At 40.2% G+C, this 15921-nt stretch overlaps 1 protein-coding gene and 1 long non-coding RNA gene across 20 annotated transcripts in view; one reads left to right on the plus strand and one right to left on the minus strand.

Annotated features, from left to right (window-relative positions):
* The window catches only part of LOC102399193, a 524597-nt gene extending 509946 nt beyond the window's left edge, over positions 1-14651 (minus strand). For 8 of the 18 annotated variants that reach the window (XR_006550771.2, XR_006550772.2, XR_006550777.2 and 5 more), the window contains exon 1: positions 13407-13674. This is a non-coding gene — a long non-coding RNA (uncharacterized LOC102399193). Of the gene's footprint in view, positions 1-13406; positions 13927-14359 lie in introns of those variants that run through there. The other 10 variants (XR_006640996.1, XR_006640995.1, XR_006640994.1 and 7 more) reach the window with 4 other exon arrangements.
* The window catches only part of PHYHIPL (phytanoyl-CoA 2-hydroxylase interacting protein like), a 114451-nt gene continuing 112293 nt past the window's right edge, over positions 13764-15921 (plus strand). Inside the window, exons 1-2 of one of the 2 annotated variants that reach the window (XM_044942105.2) lie at positions 13764-14101; positions 14661-14705. In XM_044942105.2, coding sequence (XP_044798040.1) covers positions 13996-14101; positions 14661-14705 — 151 coding nt within the window. In that variant the 5' untranslated portion in view covers positions 13764-13995. The remainder of the gene's footprint in view (positions 14102-14660; positions 14706-15921) is intronic. The other variant, XM_006050667.4, reaches the window with a different exon arrangement.

Here is a 15921-nt window from a genome sequence, read left to right on the forward strand (position 1 = left end):
TTGAAATAGCTTTGAAAATATTTCCAGAAATGTGTACTATAAAATTGACCAGATATTTCTTAATGGCATTCTTGGTGTCCCATAATAATATCCTAACTCTCTGAAATGCCTCACAGATCATATACAGTGTCATATACATTATTTCATTTGATCTTCACCTGCTCAGACTCTACTCAACTTGAATAAAAATAAAGAATTTAGAATATCTGAGTTGCTTTCAAGCTTGTCTCTATCAATCATGAATTTTCTTTCACTCCACCATTTATAATCAAAGCTTAGAAAAAGTTATGGTAGGGAGGAGCCAAGATGGCGGAGGAGTAGGACGGGGAGAACACTTTCTCCCCCACAAATTCATCAAAAGAGCATTTAAACATCGAGTAAATTCCACAAAACAACTTCTGAATGCCGGCAGAGGACATCAGGCACCCAGAAAAGCAACCCAACCCTTCGAAAGGAGGTAGGAAAAAATATAAAAGACAAAAAAAGAGACAAAAGAGGGAGGGACGGAGTTCCGTCCCGGGAAGGGAGTCTTAAAAAGAGAGAAGTTTCCAAACACCAGGAAACCTTCTCACTGCCGAATCTGTGCCGAGCTTTGGAAGCACAGAGGGCAACATAACAGGGAGAAAAAATAAATAAACAATTAAAACTCACAGATTGCAAGCCCTACGGTAACTCCCCCAGCGGAGAAGCAGCGCAGACGCCTGCACACGGCATTAGCAAGCGGGGGCTGGGCAGGGAGGCGCGGCGCGGGCTGCATCGCTTAGAGTAAGAATCTGGCCTAAATACCCTGAGCGCTATCTGAGCGAAATAATTTGGGCTAGCAAACCAGACTGTGGGATATCTACCACGCGAAAAGCCAGCCCTAACCTAAGACACCGCCAGGCCTGCGCATGGAACAAAGGACTGAACAGAGATAGCCACCTGCAGACCTTCTCCCTCTGGTGACAGGCAGCCAGAGCCGGAAGGAGGCAATCGCAGCCCCAGAGAGACATTATCTATAAAACTGTAAGCAGGCTTCTTTGCTAACTAAAACTTCTTGGGGGTCTGGATGGTCAACATCTGCCTGAGAAGGTGCGCCGGTTTTACACCCAGATAACCGAGTGGCGGGGAGGTGATAAGTCGCAGCATTGGTGCTCACCAAACACTTCATCACCTGAGCTGCTCGGACCTGGGAAGAACACAAAACGCAGGCCCAACTGAGTCTGCGCCTCTGAGGACTACCCGAGTGCCTGAACCTGAGTGGCTTGGACCTGGGAGGTGCACGCTGCCCAGGGCCGGCCTCAGATTGTTCCTGGTGGAACAACCTAGAGCCCGAGCAGTGTGGGCAGGGAGGCTACACGCGCCTTGAGCGGGGGCAGACCCAGTGTGGCTGAGGCACTGCGAGTGCACGCCAGTGTTATCTGTTTGCAGCATCCCTCCCTCCCTCCCCACAGCGCGACTGAACAAGTGAGCCTAAAAAAAAAAAAAAAAAAAAAAGTGTCCTCCACTGTCCCCTTTGTGTCAGGGCGGAAACCAGACACTGAAGAGACCAGCAAACAGAAGAAGCTATAACAGAGGGAAACGCCTTGAAAGCTACAGGCAATAGATTAAAACACTGTGGTTACTACGGACTACATAGAAGGGGCCTATAGATCTTGAGAAATATAAGTCAGACCAAGGAACTAGCCAAAAATGAAATGAACCCACAATACTCACAACAAAACCAGACAAAGTCCTAGATATATTTTTACTATTTTTACGATCATTCTTTCTTTCTTTTTTTTAAAATTCTTTTAAAAAAATTTTAAGTCCTCTATTGTTTCTTTAATTTTCACTTTTAGAACCTATTACTTTGCAAAAACAAACAAAAAAAAAACCAAAAAAAAACCCCTATTTTTTTCTTCTTCAGCAAACTTCATATATATATATAATTTTTGACCTTGTTTTTTTTTTTTTTTTCCTTCTTTTCCTTAACATTGTAGTTTTGAAATTCCAAACTCTACTCTAGATTTTTAATTTTAGCTTTTTGGTATATGTTATAAATTTTGTACCTATAGTTTTTATTTTATAATTTCTGTGACTTTTTTTTCCCTTCTGTTTCTTTCTCTTCTTCTTTTATATAACATTGTATATCTGAAATTCCAAACTCTACTCTAGATTTTTAATTTATGCTTTTTGGTATTTGATATCAATTTTGTACCTGTATTTTCTTTATAATTTTTGCGACATTGTTTGTTTTTGTTTGTTTGTTTTCTCTCTTTATTCTTCTTCTTTTTTTTTTAACATTGTATTTTTGAAATACCAAACTCTACTCTAGATTTTAATTTTTGCTTTTTGGTATTAGTTATCAATTTTGTACCTGTATTTGCTTTATAATTTTTGCGACCTTGTTTGTTTTTCTTTGTTCGTTTTTTCTCTCTTTCTTTCCCTTCTTCTTTTCTTTAACATCGTATTTTTGAAATTCCAAACTCTACTCTAGATTTTTAATTTATGCTTTTTGGTATTTGATATCAATTTTGTACCTGTATTTTCTTTATAATTTTTGCGACATTGTTTGTTTTTGTTTGTTTGTTTGTTTTCTCTCCTTATTCTTCTTTTTTTTTTAACATTGTATTTTTGAAATACCAAACTCTACTCTAGATTTTTAATTTTTGCTTTTTGGTATTAGTTATCAATTTTGTACCTGTATTTGCTTTATAATTTTTGCGACCTTGTTTGTTTTTCTTTGTTCATTTTTTCCCTTTCTTTTCCTTCTTCTTTTCTTTAACATCATATTTTTGAAATTCCAAACTCTAGATTTTTAATTTTTGCTTTTTGGTATTAGTTATCAATTTTGTACCTGTATTTTCTTTATAATTTTTGCGACCTTGTTTGTTTTTCTTTGTTCCTTTTTTCTCTCTTTCTTTTCCTTCTTCTTTTCATTAACATCGTATTTTTGAAATTCCAAACTCTACTCTAGATTTTTAATTTTTGCTTTTATGTATTTGTTACCAATTTTGTACCTTTAAGAACCCAATCTTTAGGACCCATTTTTCACTAGGGAGCGAGATTACTGGCTTGACTGCTCTCTCTCCCTTTGGACTCTCCTTTTTCTCCACCAGGTCGCCTGTGTCTCCTCCCTAACCCCTCTCTACTCTACCCAACTCTGTGAATTTCTGTGTGTTCCAGACGGTGGAGAACACTTAGGGAACTGATTACTGGCTGGATCTGTCTCCCTCCTTTTCATTCCCCCCTTTTATTCTTCTGGCCACCTCTGTCTCCTTCCTCCTTCTCTTCTCTGTACAACTCTGTGAACATCTCTGAGCGGTCCAGTTGTGGAGTGCACATAAGGAAGTGACTACTGGTTAGCCCACTCTCTCCACTATTGATTCCACCTCATCTCATTTGGGTCACCTCTAACTCCCTCCTCCCACTTCTCTTCTCCATGTAACGCTGTGAACCTCTCTGAGCGACCCTCACAGTAGAGAAACTTTTCATCTTTAATGTAGATGTTTTATCAATGGTGCTGTATAGAAGGAGAAGTTTTGAAACTACTGTAAAAATAAGACCGATAACTGGAAGCAAGAGGCTTAAGTCCAAACCCTGACTCCAGGGAACTCCTGACTCCAAGGAACATTAATTGACAGGAGCTCATCAAACGCCTCCATACCGACACTGAAACCAAGCACCACACAAGGGCCAACAAGTTCCAGGGCAAGACATACCAAGCAAATTCTCCAGCAACAAAGGAACACAGCCCTGAGCTTCAAGATACAGGCTGCCCAAAGTCACCCCAAAACCATAGACATCTCATAACTCATTACTGGACATTTCATTGCACTCCAGAGAGAAGAAATCCAGCTACACCCACCAGAACACTGACACAAGCTTCCCTAACCAGGAAACCTTGACAAGCCACCTGTACAAACCCACACACATCGAGGAAATGCCACAATAAAGAGAACTCCACAAACTGCCAGAATACAGAAAGGACACCCCAAACTCAGCAATTTAAACAAGATGAAGAGACAGAGGAATACCCAGCAGATAAAGGAACAGGATAAATGCCCACCAAACCAAACAAAAGAGGAAGAGATAGGGAATCTACCTGATAAAGAATTCTGAATAATGATAGTGAAATTGATCCAAAATCTTGAAATCAAAATGGAATCACAGATAAATAGCCTGGAGACAAGAATTGAGAAGATGCAAGGTTTAACAAGGACCTAGAAAACATAAAAAAGAGTCAATATACAATGAATAATGCAATAAATGAAATTAAAAACACTCTGGAGGCAACACATTGTAGAATAACAGAGGCAGAAGATAGGATTAGTGAATTAGAAGATAGAATGGTAGAAATAAATGAATCTGAGAGGATAAAAGAAAAACGAATTAAAAGAAATGAGGACAATCTCAGAGACCTCCAGGACAATATTAAACACTACAACATTCGAATCATAGGGGTCCCAGAAGAAGAAGACAAAAAGAAAGACCATGAGAAAATATTTGAGGAGATAATAGTTGAAAACTTCCCTAAAATGGGGAAGGAAATAATCACCCAAGTCCAAGAAACCCAGAGAGTCCCAAACAGGATAAACCCAAGGCAAAACACCCCAAGACACATATTAATCAAATTAACAAAGATTAAACACAAAGAACAAATATTAAAAGCAGCAAGGGAAAAACAACAAATAACACACAAGGGAATACCCATAAGGATAACAGCTGATCTTTCAATAGAAACTCTTCAAGCCAGGAGGGAATGGCAAGACATACTTAAAGTGATGAAAGAAAATAACCTACAGCCCAGATTATTGTACCCAGCAAGGATCTCATTCAAGTATGAAGGAGAAATCAAAAGCTTTTCAGACAAGCAAAAGCTGAGAGAATTCTGCACCACCAAACCAACTCTCCAACAAATAATAAAGGATATTCTCTAGACAGGAAACACAAAAATGGTGTATAAATTCGAACCCAAAACAATAAAGTAAATGGCAATGGGATCATACTTATCAGTAATTACTTTAAACGTAAATGGGTTGAATGCCCAACCAAAAGACAAAGACTGGCTGAATGGATACAAAAACAAGACTCCTACATATGTTGTCTACAAGAGACCCACCTCAAAACAGGGGACACATACAGACTGAAAGTGAAGGGCTGGAAAAAGATTTTCCATGCAAATAGGGACCAAAAGAAAGCAGGAGTAGCAATACTCATATCAGATAAAATAGACTTTAAAACAAAGGCTGTGAAAAGAGACAAAGATGGTCACTACATAATGATCAAAGGATCAATCCAAGAAGAAGATATAACAATTATAAATATATATGCACCCAACACGGGAGCACCACAGTATGTAAGACAAATGCTAACAAGTATGAAAGGAGAAATTAACAATAACACAATAATAGTGGGAGACTTTAATACCCCACTCACACCTATGGATAGATCAACTAAACAGAAAATTAACAAGGAAACACAAACTTTAAATGATACAATAGACCAGTTAGACCTAATTGATATCTATAGGACATTTCATCCCAAAACAATGAATTTCACCTTTTTCTCAAGCGCACATGGAACCTTCTCCAGGATAGATGACATCCTGGGCCATAAAGCTAGCCTTGGTAAATTAAAAAAAATAGAAATCATTCCAAGCATCTTTTCTGACCACAATGCAGTAAGATTAGATCTCAATTACAGGAGAAAAACTATTAAAAAATCCAACATATGGAGGCTGAACAACACGCTGCTGAATAACCAACAAATCACAGAAGAAATCAAAAAAGAAATCAAAATTTGCATAGAAACGAATGAAAATGAAAACACAACAACCCAAAACCCGTGGGACACGGTAAAAGCAGTCCTAAGGGGAAAGTTCATAGCAATACAGGCACACCTCAAGAAACAAGAAAAAAGTCAAATAAATAACCTAACTCTACACCTAAAGCAACTAGAAAAGAAATGAAGAACCCCAGGGTTAGTAGAAGGAAAGAAATCTTAAAAATTAGGGCAGAAATAAATGCAAAAGAAACAAAAGAGACCATAGCAAAAATCAACAAAGCCAAAAGCTGGTTCTTTGAAAGGATAAATAAAATTGACAAACCATTAGCCAGACTCATCAAGAAACAAAGGGAGAAAAATCAAATCAATAAAATTAGAAATGAAAATGGAGAGATCACAACAGACAACACAGAAATACAAAGGATCATAAGAGAGTACTATCAACAATTATATGCCAATAAAATGGACAACATGGAAGAATGGACAAATTCTTAGAAAAGTACAACTTTCCAAAACTCGACCAGGAAGAAATAGAAAATCTTAACAGACCCATCACAAGCACGGAAATTGAAACTGTAATCAAAAATCTTCCAGCAAACAAAAGCCCAGGTCCAGACGGCTTCACAGCTGAATTCTACCAAAAATTTAGAGAAGAGCTAACACCTTTCCTGCTCAAACTCTTCCAGAAAATTGCAGAGGAAGGTAAACTTCCAAACTCATTCTATGAGGCCACCATCACCCTAATACCAAAACCTGACAAAGATGCCACAAAAAAAGAAAACTACAGGCCAATATCACTGATGAACATAGATGCAAAAATCCTTAACAAAATTCTAGCAATCAGAATCCAACAACAGATTAAAAAGATCATACACCATGACCAAGTGGGCTTTATCCCAGGGATGCAAGGATTCTTCAATATCTGCAAATCAATCAATGTAATACACCACATCAACAAATTGAAAAATAAAAACCATATGATTATCTCAATAGATGCAGAGAAAGCCTTTGACAAAATTCAACATCCATTTATGATAAAAACTCTCCAGAAAGCAGGAATAGAAGGAACATACCTCAACATAATAAAAGCTATATATGACAAATCCACAGCAAACATTATCCTCAATGGTGAAAAATTGAAAGCATTTACCCTAAAGTAGGGAACAAGACAAGGGTGCCCAGTTTCACCATTACCATTCAACATAGTTTTGGAAGTTTTGGACACAGCAATCAGAGCAGAAAAAGAAATAAAAGGAATCCAAATTGGAAAAGAAGTAGTAAAACTCTCACTATTTGCAGATGACATGATCCTCTACATTGAAAACCCTAAAGACTCCACCAGAAAATTACTAGAACTAATCAATGACTATAGTAAAGTTGCAGGATATAAAATCAACACACAGAAATCCCTTGCATTCCTATACACTAATAATGAGAAAACAGAAAGAGAAATTAAGGAAACAATTCCATTCACCATTGCAACGGAAAGAATAAAATACTTAGGAATATATCTACCTAAAGAAACTAAACACCTATATATAGAAAACTATAAAGCACTGGTGAAAGAAATCAAAGAGGACACTAATAGATGGAGAAATATACCATGTTCATGGATTGGAAGAATCAATACAGTGAAAATGAGTATACTACCCAAAGCAATTTATAGATTCAATGCAACCCCTATCAAGCTACCAACAGTATTCTTCACAGAGCTAGAACAAATAATTTCCCAATTTGTATGGAAATACAAAAAACCTCGAATAGCCAAAGCGATCTTGAGAAAGAAGAATGGAACTGGAGGAATCAACCTACCTGACTTCAGGCTCTACTACAAAGCCACAGTTATCAAGACAGTATGGTACTGGCACAAAGACAGAAATATAGATCAATGGAACAAAATAGAAAGCCCAGAGATAAATCCACGCACATATGGAGACCTTATCTTTGACAAAGGAGGCAAGAATATACAATGGATTAAAGACAATCTCTTTAACAAGTGGTGCTGGGAAATCTGGTCAACCACTTGTAAAAGAATGAAACTAGAACACTTTCTAACACCATACACAAAAATAAACACAAAATGGATTAAAGATCTCAACGTAAGACCAGAAACTATAAAACTCTTCGAGGAGAACATAGGCAAAACACTCTCTGACATACATCACAGCAGGATCCTCTATGACCCACCTCCCAGAATATTGGAAATAAAAGCAAAAATAAACAAATGGGTCCTAATTAACCTTAAAAGCTTCTGCACAACAAAGGAAACTATTAGCAAGGTGAAAAGACAGCCTTCAGAATGGGAGAAAATAATAGCAAATGAAGCAACTGCCAAACAACTAATCTCAAAAATATACAAGCAACTCCTACAGCTCAACTCCAGAAAAATAAATGACCCAATCAAAAAATGGGCCAAAGAACTAAATAGACATTTCTCCAAAGAAGACATACAGAGGGCTAACAAACACATGAAAAGATGCTCAACATCACTCATTATCAGAGAAATGCAAATCAAAACCACTATGAGGTACCATTTCACACCAGTCAGAATGGCTGCGATCCAAAAGTCTACAAGTAATAAATGCTGGAGAGGGTGTGGAGAAAAGGGAACCCTCTTACACTGTTGGTGGGAATGCAAACTAGTACAGCCACTATGGAGAACAGTGTGGAGATTCCTTAAAAAACTGGAAATAGAACTGTCTTATGATCCAGCAATCCCACTGCTGGGCATACACACTAAGGAAACCAGAAGGGAAAGAGACACGTGTACCCCAATGTTCATCGCAGCACTGTTTATAATAGCCAGGACATGGAAGCAACCTAGATGTCCATCAACAGATGAATGGATAAGCAAGCTGTGGTACATATACACAATGGAGTATTACTCAGCCATTAAAAAGAATACATTTGAATCAGTTCTGATGAGGTGGATGAAACTGGAGCCTATTATACAGAGTGAAGTAAGCCAGAAAGAAAAACACCAATACAGTATACTAATGCATATATATGGAATTTAGAAAGATGGTAACAATAACCCTGTGTGCGAGACAGCAAAAGAGACACTGATGTATAAAACAGTCTTTTGGACTCTGTGGGAGAGGGAGAGGGTGGGAGGATTTGGGAGAATGGCATTGAAACATGTAAAATATCATATATGAAACGAGTCGCCAGTCCAGGTTCGATACACGATACTGGATGCTTGGGGCTAGTGCACTGGGACGGCCCAGAGGTATGGTATGGGGAGGGAGGAGGGAGAAGGGTTCAGGGTGGGAAACACATGTATACCTATGGCAGATTCATTTTGATGTTTGGCAAAACTAATAGAATTATGTAAAGTTTAAAAATAAAATAAAATTAATTAAAAAAATAAAAAAAATAAAGTAAAAATAAAAGAAAAAAGAAAAAGTTATGGTAATGTTGTGAGATAAAGAAAAGCCACTCTGTATTTGCTATGCATTTTTCCAAGTTTGCTCCAACCTATGGTATTGGTTCTCTCTTTGCCCTCTGCCTAGTAATTTTAAAAGCTGGATGGTGCCTATAGCTGTGGGTTGGGTCTTAAATGACCTTTGCACTGACAAACTTACCTAAAGGACATTGTAACCTACTTTTTCTTTAGGTATGACAAAATTCTAGGCTAGCTGCAACATTACAATTAAACACATTAAAAGTACTAAATGAATTTCAATCAAGTAACTCATCAATTGTACTGAAGTATCTTCTCTATGCACACATATATTATGTACTCAAAACTTACAACTTCAAGGGGGAAATAAGAAATGTTAAGGAAGAATGCGTTTTATGTTATTGTAAGCTCAGGATGTATAAGCAAAGTGATAAAACTGTCAGAAATTAATGTGTTCCTGGGCTGCATTAAAGATGTCTGGCATATAAAGCAAAGACAGTAATAGACTACTGGGTATTTCTTTACATGTATTTGTAATACAATTGCACAAGCTGGAATCAAGATTGCCTGGAGAAATATCAATAACCTCACATGTGCAGATGACACCACCCTTATGGCAGAAAGTGAAGAAGAACTAAGAGCCTCTTGATGAAAGTGAAAGAGGACAGTGAAAAAGTTGGCTTAAAGCTCAACATTCAGAAAACTAAGATCATGGCATCTGGTCCCATCACTTAATGGCAAATAGATGGGCAAACAGTGGAAACAGTGGCTGACTTTATTTTTCTGGGCTCCAAAATCACTGCAGTTGGTGACTGCAGCCATGAAATTAAAAGACACTTACTCCTTGGAAGGAAAGTTATGACTAACATAGACAGCATATTAAAAAGCAGAGACATTACTTTGCCAACAAAGGTCTGGCTAGTCAAGGCTATGGTTTTTCCAGTGGTCATGTATGGATGTGAGAGTTGGACTATAAAGAAAGCTGAGCACTGAAGAATTGATGCTTTTGAACTGTGGTGTTAGAGAAGCTTGAGAGCCCCTTGGACTGCAAGGAGATCCAACCATCATTCCATCCTAAAGGAGATCAGTCCTGGGTGTTCATTGGAAGTACTGATGTTGAAGCTGAAACTCCAATACTTTGGCCAACTGATGTGAAGAGCTGACTCATTTGAAAAGACCCTGATGCTGGGAAAGATAGAAGGTGGGAGGAGAAGGGGACGAAAGGATGAGATGGTTGGATGGCATCACCGACTCAATGGACATGGGTTTGGGTGGACTCCAGGAGTTGGTGATGGACAGCGAGGCCTGGCATGCTGAGGTTCACGGGGTCGCAGAGTCGGACACAACTGAGCGACTGAACTGAATTAAATATATAATATTTCCACACCTAGTATGTTCACCTATGAACTCCTACAGAAGTTAGAGTTATCCAGAGAAGTGTGTTCAGAGCGACAGACGGACTCAAAACAACACAGTATCAAAAATGTTTGAAAGAACTAGGAGCATTTATCTAAAGAACTGAATATATATGGGCAGAAGGAAGAGGGATTATCATTATTGTGTATGACCAACAGAGGAGAAAATTAAGACCTTTGTATTGACCTCACAGTAGGCATGTTTGAGCTCAGAGTAAGAGTTAAGGTTATTTCATTAGGATTTTAATTTACCATTTCTTAAAAGGTAAACAACTTATTGTCAAGGGCTTGAACAGTGAAGAAGGGATTGAAATGGGATATATTTAAGATCATTTTCAAATTTGAGCCTGATTCTTCATGTCTAATAATAACTTAGAAATCATAGTGTGATTTTGTAAATTATAAACAAAGCCCTGTGTAAATAAAACAGGGATTTCTGGCAGTGGGAATAATCTATATGTACCACTTGAGTCAGAGCTTGAATTACTGGTAGGATTTTGACTGTAATAGTGGGCAGCTCAAGCTAACAATTAAATGATGTTTCAAATATATGGGGACTGGAATTACTCACACTGAAATTTAGGTATGAGAAGAAAAATAGAAAAGTTTCATTTTCTTATGTAATAATCTAAATCCTCAGCAGAAGGTCCTTTGGATAGAATGGTCTTATGCCCAGAAAGTCACCATTAATACTTCTCAAAACATTACCCCCTTTCCCATTATACAAATATTCTGTCTGACAATCTGTTCATGGTAATTTCCTTATCAAAGTCTTTTGACCATTTTCCATTCCCTTAAAATAAAATCCTTTTAGAGGCTTTCCTAACTAATCAGGCTACAGTGGACCCTGTGTGTGCTTCCACAAGCTCCCATACTTGCTTTCATAATACTCATTTTACTTTTTAAATGTATATCTTTCCTGTTAAGATTTGAACTCATAGCTTACAACATCTTATGTACTATGTACTTATGTATCCTTGGACATATAAGATGATTCCTAAATATATGAGTCATGTGTGTATATGTGTGTGTGCCTGCTCAGTCGTGCCCAGCTCTTTGTGATCCCATGGACTGTAGGCTGCCAGGCTTCTCTGTCCATGGGATTTTCCAGGAAAGAATAATGGAGTGGGTTGCCATTTCCTACTCCAAAGGATCTTCCTGACCCAGAGATAGAACTGCCTGTCTTGCTTCTCCTGCCTTGGCAGGTGGATTGTTTACCACTAGCACCACCTGAGAATACTTTTAATTATATGTATGAATTATATTCAGAGAAAGCAATGGCACCCCACTCCAGTACTCTTGCCTGGAAAATCCCGTGGATGGAGGAGCCTGGTGGGCTGCAGTCCATGGGGTCGCTGAAGGTCATACACAACTGAGCAACTTCACTTTCATGCATTGGAGAAGGAAATGGCAACCCACTCCAGTGTTCTTGCCTGGAGAATCCCAGGGACGGGGGAGCCTGGTGGGCTGCTGTCTATGAGGTCGCCCAGAGTCGGACACAACTGAAGTGCCTTAGCAGCAGCATGAGTTATATTTCTCATCTGTAAACCAATAAATTCGTAATCTAGCTTACACAGTTCCTTTTAAGATTTGTGAACTTAACGCTACTATGAAATTTAACACTATCCTGCAGTTGGGCTGACAATATCAATTTCTAGTCCTCCAGAGCCAGACCTTGGAACACAGGAAATTCACCAATAAGCACCATCTTGTCATATTTCTTGACAAGTAATAATTTATTCTCTCCTTGAGGACCCCCCTACCTTGACTCAAAAGCTTTCAAACTACATGAAGGAGATCCATCTTCATTAATATCTAGGTTCATAATGAGGACATTTCACTTTATGATACCCAATTATCTTCCACAAATTTTTAACAACTTGCAGTTGTGCCAAATTTTCTCACAGGCTTATTTTACCTTAAGCTGGTTCATCTGTTTTATGAGGCTTCAATTAACTAGATTTAGTCATGTCATGGCTAAATGGATGTGACTAGAACGGATAACACACAGGAATCTTTGTGTAAACTGTTACTAACATTTAGGTTTGAAATTGGAAAGAACATGAAGAGACTTTAATTTCTTTTAAGAATATATACTCAAAAGAGGAGTGGGCACTATTTTTTTGATACCGAGATAGCAGTAAAACCAAAAACTATTCCAAAGAAGCAAATGGCAACAGAGATCAATCAGCAGTGACCTACACCTATTTTCTTTTAAAATTATTTGCACCTTCACTGAGTTATTGCTAAATCTTAAGTGACGTTAAAAACAATAAGCAGACAAGTTTAGGGTGGCTTAAGTAAGGCCATTTTCCACGAGGAAAAGGCTTCTTCCATATCCTTGAGGGCAGGTACTGTCTTTTCACCCTTCACTGGCGCCCAGAACAAAGCCTGGCACAGAGTTAGCACTTACTAGTTATTCGGTGGGTGAATAAATGGATGAATGAATGACGCTATTCTGCAAAGCCTGAGCAATCAGGGGCTGGTGTCCCCGAAGCACGCTTGTTGCCTTTCCAGCAGGCTGGCAAGCATCTCTTCGTTCCCTTACTTTTCTGGCAGGTCTCAATTCCCCTGTTTGTCCCTCCTTTAGGATGACCAAAATCCTGTCCCTAAACCGCGCCATTCCTCAGTTGATATGCTCATTTCTCGGACAGACGTAGCTGTTTCTGAGGAATGGCAGGCTGAACATGTAGGTTTGGGGAGGCGAGTAGCCGGGGGCCTTGACGCGGCGAAGGTAGTTCCAACGCCCGATATAAAAGGGTCTGGACCCTCATTTCTCCAATCGTTGATAAACAAAACTGCTCACTCTCACCAACTCGTGCAGACGCCGCAGTGCTAACCTGGTTCCGACTGACACTGTGAGGAGGGAAAAGAACGCCGAACCGCCCTCACTAGGAGAGAAGGGAGAAAGCGAGCGCCTCCCCGACCCCCCTTGACGCCTGCTGTTCCCGTGCGCTCCACCGACCGAAGACTCACGCGCGGGGTTGCGGGCGCCAAGACGCGAGGGCAGCCGGGGGCGCGTGCGCGCGGGATGACCGGGCGTGGGGTGGGGGCGGGGAAGAGACAGAGGCGAGCGCGGCGCGCCAGCAGGTGGGAGCGTCCTCTCGCGCGCGTGCGCGCCCCGTGCCTTCTCCCTCACGTTCCCCGCGCGCCGCGTCTCCTCCCCGCCGGGCGCGCGCCGCCTCTTGCGCTCGCGCCGGGTCTGTCTCGGTCTCTCAGAGCCGCACGCTCCGTGGAGCTCCAGCCACTGCCGTCGCCTCGGCAGCGGCTCTCCAGCCCGGCGGCTCAGCATCGGCCCCTCAGCGCCGCGTCCCAGGCCACCTCCCTCTCATCCGCCACTCCCCTTTCCTTTCCCGCCCTTCTCTCCCACACGGTCCTCGGAGAGAGCCTGGATACGAAGCAGGCGGACGTGAGAAGGGGGTTGGAAAAATGGAGGTGCCGCGCCTGGATCATGCCCTCAACAGCCCCACCAGCCCCTGTGAGGAGGTGATCAAAAACCTCAGCCTGGAGGCCATTCAGCTGTGCGACCGAGATGGTAAGAGCGGCCGGGACGGTGAGGATTGGCGGGGGTGGGGGTAAAGCCCGCTGCCAGACGCCGCGGCCACTGGGGCTCCAGCCGACCCTGCTCGCCCGGGCGGTAGGGTCTTTTGTTGTCCCCCTTGTGCAGTTGAACGCTGGTGGGGGCTCCCCTTCGCGCACCCACTCTCCCCTCAGACCCCAGAAACAAAAGGACCCCGGGGCTCGCGGGTTGGCTGGGGAAGTCGCCGTGGTCCCTGGCTGTGGATCCCCTCACCGTCCTCGTCCGCCCGGCTCCCGCCGAAGGGTTGCCCCGCGAGGGCGCCGTTCACGCCGGCGTCTCCTGCTCCGGACCAGGTGTTTCCGATCTTTGCCGCAGTCCCGCTTTCCTGGGTCTCCTGGCGAAAGCCCTCGGGATGTTTCCAGCGTTGCCCCCTGCCCCCAGCACACACTCGTTAGCGGTCTCTGCCGGGAAACTTACTAGTTCCTTTTTGAACCTCACATCTTCAGACTTCCTACATTTTGAAGTCTTTTTATCCTTTCAAAATGGAATTTGAAGTGACAGTTTTTTTTTTCAGTGAAGGGGCAGAAGAGTGCGTTTCAGCACCAAGGACAGCCACAAGGTTCGTGGTTTGAAACTGTGATTCAGAAACTGTCAAAAATGTGTAATGGAAGTGGCCTCATATATCTGCCGTGATTCAGAGTATGTGGCGAGTACTCACCGTTGTGTCTTGATATTATATCGCTTATTCTATTGTTAAAGTTGACAGTCTCCTTAAAAAGGAAATTGATTAAACAGGTCTGAGCGTTAGAGGTAAACTAGTAGAATGTGCAGTGTGGGTAGTTACAGCGCTTCTGTGTTATTAGTTGGAGTAGTTGGAGAGTCAGTGCTATTTCAGTAATGTGAAATAAAACTCCATTTGTAAAGAAGTCATCTGATTAGTACTGACTGATGTAATAATTGTAAAAAAAATTACACAAGTGACAAAGGAAAAATAATTTATGTGTTGTCAAGATGACCCTGAACAGTTTTGACTGTAAATGAAATTAGTGTCTAACTGTGTATAGAGATGATTTAAAAATAGTTTTTAGTGACGTTTATGTAGATATACTAATAAACTTACAATAAGGTCATAAAATTGATCAGTATATAATCCAAGTAGAGAGCAGAGGTCTTGTTTCCAGTCATTTAAATAGTAATAACTTGATTAGGCGTTGCTGTATAGTACAGTTTAGGTCAACTGAACGCAGAATTTCCGTTTATTAATAAATTTAGGGCAATCGCTCTTGGATTAATTGCTCTTTGAAGCCAAAGGCACTTTAAATAATTTTGAAAAAGGTGTGGTATAGATAATAAATATTCTTGCAAAAGGAGCTTTTATTTTCTTCATCCCTAGACTGTTTTGGTCACCATAGTAATAAGTGCACATATTTTTGACATTAACAATTCATTGTTTTGGTATTCCATATAGGAAGTTGCACTATTGGACTGTACAGATTATTTTTAACATACTACATAGAAAGTCCTATGGGTTTGTTTATACTTTTGTGAAATGATTTTGTAATGTTACCATTGTAAATATTTTTATTTTCCTATACTGCTTTTACAGAAAGCAATAATAAAGGTAGATTTTATTTTCATTTGCTTCAATGATTTATCAAAAGCTCGTCACTGTAGTTATTGGAAATAGGCAATTCATGGTTGCTCCTCAAAAGTTAGTAGTTAGTACTTAAAATTGCACTTACCAGATGTTTCAAAGATACTAAGAAAAATAAAGTTTTTTTAAATGATCTTTACAGAGTTCATAATGTACAAAAATTAATGTCCTGCATTTACCA

This window comes from Bubalus bubalis, chromosome 4 (assembly GCF_019923935.1).
Source record: "Bubalus bubalis isolate 160015118507 breed Murrah chromosome 4, NDDB_SH_1, whole genome shotgun sequence".
In the NCBI taxonomy this organism is placed as follows: domain Eukaryota; kingdom Metazoa; phylum Chordata; class Mammalia; order Artiodactyla; family Bovidae; genus Bubalus; species Bubalus bubalis.